Source organism: Bombina bombina, chromosome 2 (genome assembly GCF_027579735.1).
Source record: "Bombina bombina isolate aBomBom1 chromosome 2, aBomBom1.pri, whole genome shotgun sequence".
In the NCBI taxonomy this organism is placed as follows: domain Eukaryota; kingdom Metazoa; phylum Chordata; class Amphibia; order Anura; family Bombinatoridae; genus Bombina; species Bombina bombina.
Genome location: NC_069500.1, coordinates 474,301,009 through 474,311,164, shown reverse-complemented (window position 1 = coordinate 474,311,164; position 10,156 = coordinate 474,301,009). Strand labels below are relative to the sequence as shown.

Below are 10,156 nucleotides of genomic sequence, written 5' to 3'. Positions count from 1 at the left end.
AAAAACGGGTATAACTTTCTTTAGATTTAGAATTTAAAAAAAATTCATGAATGAAAGTCATATTCATTTTGAGGAAAGCATAATATTCAGGATCGAGATCAAGGTAACTTTACCTTCACTTTAAATGAATGCATTTTTTTCATTTCTGGTGTAAACACTGGCTCCAAATCACTCCTGGGAGTAGGAAGAATAATATGTATTTATATAAAATAAATCAATAGAAGGCGCCCATAGCGTAGTACAGTGTTAAAAAGGACAAGTGTGGTGTTTGTATATGGAAATTCACTCACATTTCTTGAAGCACTTTTAAGTGCTATAATCACAGGCCAGATATTCAAGAGTAGTCTGGCTAACTCGCCTCCCGTGTCAGGAACCGGATAGTAGGTCTCATCGGCTAGCTTATATGACTGGATCCAAATAGTGGTGTAATGCCAGTTAGTATAACTGCATATTTACCAAAACCAAGAAGTGTAAAAATGTTTTTTGAATAAAAACAAAATATGTTTATTGTATCAAACAGATAGACAGCGACGCGTTTCACAGTGGACACACTGTTTCATCAGGCCTGCGATTATAGCACTTGAAAGTGCTTCAAGAAATGTGAGTGAATTTCCATATACAAACACCACACTTGTCCTTTTTAAGACTGTACTACACTATGGGTGCCTTCTATTGATTTGTTTCATAGGACCTTAGAGAAGTAAACGGCCATTCACACCAGAAGAGCTGCCTACCCTATGATTTTTTGATTCTGACCCTTCCCACACTATACTGGAAATTATGCGGGAATATATGGGAACATATGTAAGCAATCCCTGATTTTACTTTTTTCCCCACTGGTTATATACTGCATCTACTAGTTTGCACTTGCCACAAACTGGACATTTTTTATATATATATATATATATATATATATATATATATATATATATATATATATATATATACATACATATACACATATACACATACATACACACACACATGCATACCCCAATTGTTTGCACTAATTTTTAAAAAAACATTTGTTAGTATTTTAAGTAATTTTTAAGCACTTATGCACTTTGTTTATGCACACCTATTATCTTTCTATCCAGAAAGTATTTGTTTTTTTATTTATAAAAGGTTTAGAAATGCTTTACATATTAATTCCCTTTGTCATCGTGGATAGCAGAGTTTTTTTTTTTTTAAATTGCACTTTTACTTGAAACTACATATGTGGATACCATACTAAATAATGGCTGTTCAGCATAATTTAAACAATTTATAAATAAGTCTCTATATATTAAAGGCCAACAAAGAAGGCATTCACTGGGATATTCATCTCAATAAGCTGCTTTATTATGTTAAATCTACTGAACTTTTTAGTGAAACATTTTCTGCAGATCATTTTGAAATTAAATTTTAAAATTAGGCAGTTACATTAAAGCACCGACTCAGCTGCAATGTGTTGATTAACTGGAGAATAAAACAAATTTTAAAGTTTTATAATTCATTAGCAGTTGAAAATTGCATTGCAAATTAGTTGCACGGAGAATTAAAGAAGTTTTGTTAATTTTTCTAAAATGTCTCTTTAATAAATGTTTCCTTAGGTAGTAATACAAAGGTGCATTGCTCACAAGAACGTCTTACATTTAGGAGTCACAGTGACTAGGGGGCGGGTTGAAAAAATTCCTGAGACAGTCATCAATCAGAGCACTACCCGGCTGCACCATATTTGACTGTTCTCTTCAAACAGTGGCTGTACTGTGTTAAAGGGACAGTATACTATAAAACTGTTTTTCCCTTAAAGGGACTGTATACTCAAAAATGTTCTCCCCTTTAATTTGTTCCCAATTATCCACTTTACCTGCTGGAGTGTATTAAATTGTTTACAAGTATTTCCATTAACCTTATATTGGCATCTGAATTAGTTTATTTAGTCTGTGGTATCCCCACCCATCCTGAAAGTTTTTGGCCACGAGGCCAAGCTGTATTAACACAGCCAGTAGAAGAAATTACACTCCCAGTGGGTTATAGAAGAGATAAGGTTATAAAATGTTAATTTTCCATTGTTCTCTCCAAGTATTGGTGATCGGTTTATGGACAAAGAAGCAAGTTTATGGACAAAGAAGCAAGTTTATGTACACAATGTGATAAAGTAATGAGATCTGATTATACCTACAAGCTCAACCCATTTTATTAGGTTGTGGCTTCAAAACACAAAATCAGCTAATTCATATACACAAATAAGCCTTAAAAAGCAAATCTCAAACATTGTATACTCTGCAGCTGGTAAAAAAGTAATTGGAAACAAATTAAGGGAAAAACAATTTTATAGTATACTGTCCCTTTAATGTGTTTCCAATTACTTTTTTTTACTAGCTGCAGAGTATAAAGAGTATGAGATTTGCTTTAAGGCTTATTTGTGTATATGAATTAGCTGATTTTGTGTTTTGAAGCCACAACCTAATAAAATGGGTTGAGCTTGTAGGTATAATCAGATCTCATTACTTTATCACATTGTGTACATATACCTGCTTCTTTAGCTTATATCTGTCCATAAACCAATCACCAATACTTGGAGAGAACAATGGAAAATTAACATTTTATTACCTTATCTCTTCTATACCCCAATGGGAGTGTAATTTCTTCTGTTGTTTGTGATTACACAGCTGGCCTTAAGGCCAAAAACTTTAAGGATAAGTGGGGATACCACAGGCTAAATCAACTATTTCTAATGCCAATATAAGGGTAATGGAAATACTTTAAACAATTTAATTCACTTGAGCAGGTAAAGTGGATCATTGGGAACAAATTAAAGGGGAGAAAATATTTGAGTAAACTGTCCCTTTAAGGAAAACTTAAGTGCAGCCAGAGCATAGCACTGTTTGAAGAGAACAGCCTGATTTTAAAGTTAAAGCACTAATAGTTCCTGTATGTGTCCAGTTCTTACTGCAGACATGCAGCATGTTCTGCCTTGGGGCTTTTAACACTAATGATGCAATTATGGAAAGCTGTTTTTCTGTTATAATAATGGACATTAACATAAAGAGAATTATTTAAAAATAAAAGTCTATATTTTTTTAAACTTCTAATTAATGGGGTATTAAAGTGGAAGGATTACATACCCTTATTTATTAGAGCATGTCATTTTAACTCTGCAATGCTATGTATTTAACTCTCGCAAAATGGTTAAACAGATAGTTAAAGTACTACTTAGGAGCTGCAGAGAACGGATGACCCAGTCAGCAGCTGTAGTAGCACAGTGCTCTGTAGCTCCTGGGTGGTACTTTAACTATGCCTTTAATCTATTTGCAGGGGGGTTAGACACATAGCATTGTAGGGCTGCTAGTGTTAAAATAACTTGCTCTAACTGAATTAGATCATGTAATTTTCCTAACTTTAATGGCCTTTTAAATAACTTTGTATGTCATTCCCCAGTCATAAGCCGATTCCAATAATTACTGTTAAAGTCACATTATAAGCATTTTTTGCATCCAAGTGGTATTTAAAATAAAGGTTGCTCCTGTGTTTAGTTAAACTACTTAGGACCAGATTATGAGTGGAGTGCAAACGTTTGCGTGCATGTGATAAGGGATTTATCGCAGGTGTTTGCGCTTGTCGAGCTTACCGTTGGTATTAAGAGTTGAAAGTAAACGCGATCGCTTGAGCACAATTGCGATTTACATTGCAATGATTACCGTTACTTCAGAGCTCTGGTTAACTGTTTCGCAAAACACACCAAACATACATTACAAGGTACAGTTACACTCATAATAACACTGTCTAATAAAAATTATTCACAGAAAATATTGCACACAAAAATTATAAGGCTCAAAGATATGAGGTCTTAGGAAGAAAAAAAAAAGAACATGTAAAGGGCTTTAACATAGAGATGCATACATATACATGTATAGACTGTATATATATGTGTGTGTGTATATATATATATATATATATATATATATATATATACACACACACACACATATATAAAACCTCAAATATAGTCGTATGCTAAAGTTTAGACACCCCTGACAATTTCCATGATTTTTATTTATAAATAATTGGGTGTTTGGATCAGCAATTTCATTTTGGATCTATCAAATAACTGAAGGACACAGTAATATTTCAGTAGTGAAATGAGGTTTATTGGATTAACAGAAAATGTGCAATATGCATCAAAACGAAATTAGACAGGAGAATAAATTTGGGCACCCATGTCATTTTGAATACCTATAACTACCTAGCACTGATTAATTGGAACACACAATTGGTTTGGTGAGCTCATTAAGCCTTGAACTTCATAGACCGGTGCATCTAATCATGAGAAAATGTATTTAAGGTGTCCAATTGCAAGTTGTTGTTCTCTTTGACTCTCCTCTGAAGAGTGGCAACATGGAGGCCTCAAAACAACTCTCAAATGACCTGAAAACAAAGATTGTTCAACATTATGGTTTAGGGGAAGGCTACAAAAAGCTATAGCAGAGATTTAAGCTGTCAGTGTCCATTGTGAGTAGGGTTGCCACCTCAGCCATGTTTTCCTGGACACTTATGAGTTACACATGCTGCAGGGTGTGCAGGGAGGAATATGTATTGTGTTTCTGGACAGCACTATTCATATTCCTCCCTGCACACCCTGCAGCATGTGTAACTTATAAGTGTTCTGTATTTTAAGGGATGGGTGGCAACCCTAACTGTGAGGAACATAGTGAGGAAATGGAAGACCACAGGCACAGTTCTTGCTAAGGCCAGAAGAAAAATATCGGAGAGGCAAAGGATGGTGAGAACGGTCAAAAACAGCCCGCAGACCACCTCCAAAGACCTACAACATTATCTTGCTGCAGATGGTGTCACTGTGCATCGTTCAACAATTCAGCGTATAGGAGAGTGATGCGGAAGAAGCCTTTTCTGCACACACGCCGCAAACAGAGTCGCTTGAGGTATGCAAACGCACATTTGGACAAGCCAGCTTCATTTTGTTCCATCATGCTGTGGGGCTGTGTGGCCAGTGCCGGTACTGGGAATCTTGTTAAAGTTGAGGGTCGCATGGATTCCACTCAATATCAGCAGATACTTGAGAATAATGTTGAGGAATTAGTCACAAAGTTGAAGTTATGCCGGAGCTGGATATTTCAACAACGACCAAAAACACTGCTCAAAATCTACTCTGGCATTTATGCAGAGGAACAAGTACAATGTTCTGGATAAGCCATCCCAGTCCCCAGACCTGAATATCATTGAAAATCTGTGGGTTGATTTGAAGCGGGCTGTCCATGCTCGGCAACCATCAAACCTAACTGAACTGGAGATGTTTTACATGGAGGAATGGTCCAAAATACCTTCATCCAGACAATCATTACAGGTTATAGGAAGCGTCTAGAGGCTTTTATTTCTGCTAAAGGAGGCTCTACTAAATATTGATGCAATATTTCTGTTGGGGTGCCCAAATTTATGCACCTGTCTAATTTTGTTTTTATGCATACTGCACATTTTCTGTTAATCCAACAAACCTCATTTCACTACTGAAATATTACTGTGTCCTTCAGTTACTTAATGGATCAAAATGAAATTGCTGATCCAAACACCCAATTATTTATAATGAAAATCATGGAAATTGTCAGGGGTGCCTAAACGTTTGCATACGACTGTACATATGCACACACACACTATACTACTTTTTTTTTTATAGATTTATCCTATATTAATTTTTTTTTTTTAAGTTTTAACTATGCATTTACTGTAAATACATCACATTATATCAGATATATATAGGTAGAAATAGTTTTTTTAATGAATAAATAGAACATATTCTATGTGAAGAACATACAAAAGTGAAATATTCATATTTTCATGTCAGGTTTGCACACATGTATTCCCCCATTAACTTCTATGGTGGAATACATGAACACGCACACAATATTGTAAGTTCGGCTGTTTGAGCTTGTTGGGTTAGTGTGCGATTGAAAACAGTTTACTTTGAACTCATAATACAAGCGCAACCCAACGTATGCAAAAAGCTTACTTCTAGTGCAATGAACGCTCCAAGCAGGAGTGTTAATTAGCGCTCCACTTGTAATCTGGCCCTTAGTGTTTTCACTAATCTTGTAATCTTGTCCAGTACATCAATAAAGCTGTAGAAGTTGTCCTTATCAGTGAGCAATAAATCCTTTGGAGTCAGTTGTGCACAAACTTGCATTCTCTGTAAATTTCAGTATCAGGTTTGTAAATTTCATGCACAATAAGTTTAAATGCTACTCTTTCAAACAAAAGTGCTTTTTTTACAGTGTCTGATTATGTCATCTCTAGCCTCATGCTATTACAAAGTAACTGAATTAAGAGAGATACCACATATCTTGGTATTATAATGAAGTATATTATTGGGAGTCCACATAAATCAAAAGAATAGTTTCAAAACTCAGAGAAAATATTTTGAATCATTCACCCACAATATAAATGCACATCTCAAAATCCTTTCAGTATTCTATATTTATTTATCAATGTAATTATGTACTAAATCTCCTGAACAAAATCACAGACAGAATGCTTTTATGAGACAGGCCCTGAGTAGATTTACTGTATTTATATTACAGTATACTGTATATTTACATGTGGCCTTATTAACACACTGTACCCCTTTTATAGTGTGGATGTATACAAGACACCAGATGAATGGATTTATGTACTATTAATTATAACTGCTGCATTACCTAGTGCAGTGTTTGAATGCAGGTAGACTAGGCATGTGCTGCATATACCCATGTGCTCCTGAATCAGTGATAACATTAGCTAGAAGCATTTGGCTAATACAAGTATATTGCATTTTTCTTCTGTTCAAAACTAAATGCATGCATGCACAATTCAATTTTGACTATTATGTCCCATTATAGGGACACTAAACAATAAAAATGTCATAATGATGCAAATATTAGCATCAAAATAATAAGATATTTGTTTAAATTATATCACTTGTTTAAATATCAAGTGTAATGTTTTCATTTCCATAAAGTAATTGGTGCCACCATGTTGTAACCTTGGTTTCCTTCTTTTAAAAAAAAAAAAAAAAGTATTGTATCTCATCTGTTATAGCAAATTATCAACTGATATAAATGAATTATTGGATTGGTCAAAAAATGGCTGTGTAGAATATAGTAATGCTAGGCTTCGGAAGTCTGGAGTCTCCATTTGGAATTCTTGTGGGAATTAAAAAACACAATTGTCAAAGTTAAATTAAAAGGAAAGAGGTCAAAATAAATAATTAAAATATATTTGTTTAGTCCCCCTATTACATTTTTTACAGTACAATCTAAGTGTTTAATGTCCCTTTATAGATATTTGATTCATGTCACTAACCCCACAATGTCATTCTCTTTTCAGTTTACTGTTTTGGAATTTGCATTTATAACATGGGAGATGCCAGGCATCCCTCTTGAGACTGGAGAGAGGTGGTGCAATGCTATCAAAGAAATGCCTAACTACTGTTCTCCATCCAAACCATTTTTGTTTAGCAGAAAATTTGGAGTATGCCACTTTAAATATTTAAATTAAAAATGTGATTCTAATATGCATATAGAGTATTCAGTTGCATAAAATAAATAAGGTAACAGGCTGGATTGCTACTTTACACAGACAGAGATGTTACCTTCCCTTGTCTGTAATCTCAGCATCTACATAGAATTCCTTCCTTTTTCACGCCAGCTAAACATAGTAATGGCTTTCAGTGATTAATACAAACTGCTCCAACATCATTTAAAATGGACTAAATCTGCTTTGACTGCTCCCAGAAGCCTCTGCTCCCAGAGTGATCTTCGCACAGAGGGACATTCACAGTCTTTGCTCTCTAATTGGGAACCATTCCCTCACCTCTGTTATGTGGGGCTGTATGGCCCCCTGCAGGGATCCCTATGACTGAACCATCATGTGCTGTACTGACAGGACAAGAGTAAACAGCGCTCATGCAAAGTGACAGTTCTATTATTTTCTTCTTCAGACTGAATGAAACAACTTCATATTATATATTCCGCCCTTTCACAAACCATTACATGTTCCACTTTTAGTAGGTTGCCCACCATGGTAGGTGCACAGTTTGGCTACAATTAGAAAATGCATGAGCTAATCAACAGTTGTTGGTGATGATTTATAATGAACAAATGCGCACATTGAATAGTTTGAGAAAGATTGTATTGTATTTTACTAAAAAAAAATAAAAATATATATAACGAAATAAAAAAACTGAAATACAACTGCATTGACGCAGATAAGTAATAATAAATAAATATTTTACTACTTAAGACTTCTCTGCATGTTCTTCAAATATTTTTAATTTTCCCATTCCTTTGATATTATTAAAGGAATTGGAAAATAAAAACATTTGAAAAAAACATGAACATGCAGAGAAGTCTTAAGTAAAATATTTATTTTAAAAATATCAACTGTAGCCTGTTTTTGTGTGTGAAATAATATTACTCTCATTGTGCAGTAGGGGGTGCTATAATCTATTCTTATGTGCAGATCACATCAAATGTAATATACTAGACAAGAATTAATACATATTACAAACATTTGTAATGAATTCTTCAAAATTGTTGTGGAATGGAGAGTGTGCATCCGAGCAGACAGAGGTGCACACACAAAAGGTTTACGATAAAAGTATTTGATGTATTTAATATAAATGCATTTCTTTGATAAAACTGTGGAAATAATTTTACTATTCTTATATTTATGTATCTGTGTGACCAAGTACAGCATTAAAGATCTGTTTTAGTTGGATGAATAACTGAATAAATGCCATTAGCTTTGAGTTTTACACAACTGAAACTATATTCTCCTAAAGCATAACATTTAAATTATCAAATTATTTTATTGTAAATTCTGTATGTAAGATACATACGATACTAGAATACTAGAACGCTGGAAATACACAATAATAACAATTTGTATCTGTATATGATGAGGTTTATAAAGGAGATCAAGGTGAAAAGGAAACTCGGAGGAAATTATGGTGGGCTTATAAATTTAATTGTATGACAAGTATTATATGTTTTCTTAAAGGGACACTGAATCCAAATGTTTCTTTCGTGATTCAGATAGAGCATGCAATTTTAAGCAACTTTTTAATTTACTCCTATTATCATTTTTTCTTCGTTCACTTGCTATCTTTATTTGAAAAAGGCATCTAAACTTCTTTTTTGGTTCAGGACTCTGGAGAGCACTTTTTTTATTGGTGGATGCATTTATCCACAAATCAGCAATAACCCAGGTTATTCACCAAAAATGGGCCGGCATCTAAACTTACATTCTTGCATTTCAAATAAAGATACCAAGAGAATGAAGAAAATATGATAATAGGAATAAATTAGAAAGTTGCTTAAAATTGCTTGCTCTATCTGAATCACGAAAGAAAAAAATGTGGGTTCAGTGTCCCTTTAAGTACTGAGACTTTGGCAAGCACAGTCATATTCATATTTTATCAAATGTATCTGTTTCATTACATGCAGTTTTAGACTAAAAAAAAATTAAGAATCTGCTGATGCATTATGTTAATATTTATTGATGTGGTATTTGTAAAAATGCCAGGTATATCTGAATAACCAGTATTGTTACACATTAGTTAAATTCAGAATCTGATGTTGCAAAATCATGAAACTGTGAAATGAACTAATACCTATATTCCTGGCTCTGTGGGTCATGATTTTGTCCTGTGTTCCTGATTATTCCAGACATTAGAGTTGATAAGTCACTGTCTATCATCTCCCTTGGGAGAAGAAAAAAAAGAGGAAAACGTTTAGTTAATAGTGAATACTCATTTTCTGAAATTAGTCTTTTTTTTTCTGCAAGATGAGTCTACAATGTTCAGGCCCATAAAGAAAGAAAATGCAATACTCACATGGATACATAAATTATTAGAAAAAAAGTGTGAATGATAAACTTAATTCTGATTAATCGGGAACAAATGACACAAGACAGTGATTTTAGAAATTCAGCAAAATTAATCATTATTACAGTTTTATAGGGTAATAAAACAGTAAAAAGGTTACATTACATATAAATAAACAAGTATGGTATACATTATTGTTAAGATGCATAGATTGTGTTTACAAGACATAAGCAAAATGACATTTGAGAAAAAGATTGTATAACAGATAAAAAACTAAACAGTGAGCAATCAGAAATC

The 10,156-nt window shown here is 33.7% G+C and overlaps 1 protein-coding gene across 1 annotated transcript in view; it reads right to left on the bottom strand.

Annotated features, from left to right (window-relative positions):
- Positions 1 to 9,732, bottom strand: part of FOXN4 (forkhead box N4) — a 31,276-nt gene extending 21,544 nt beyond the window's left edge. The window contains exon 1 of the mRNA XM_053700547.1: positions 9,647 to 9,732. Within this exon, the coding sequence (XP_053556522.1) occupies positions 9,647 to 9,732 (86 nt within the window). The remainder of the gene's footprint in view (positions 1 to 9,646) is intronic.
- Between the last annotated feature and the right edge of the window lie 424 nt (positions 9,733 to 10,156).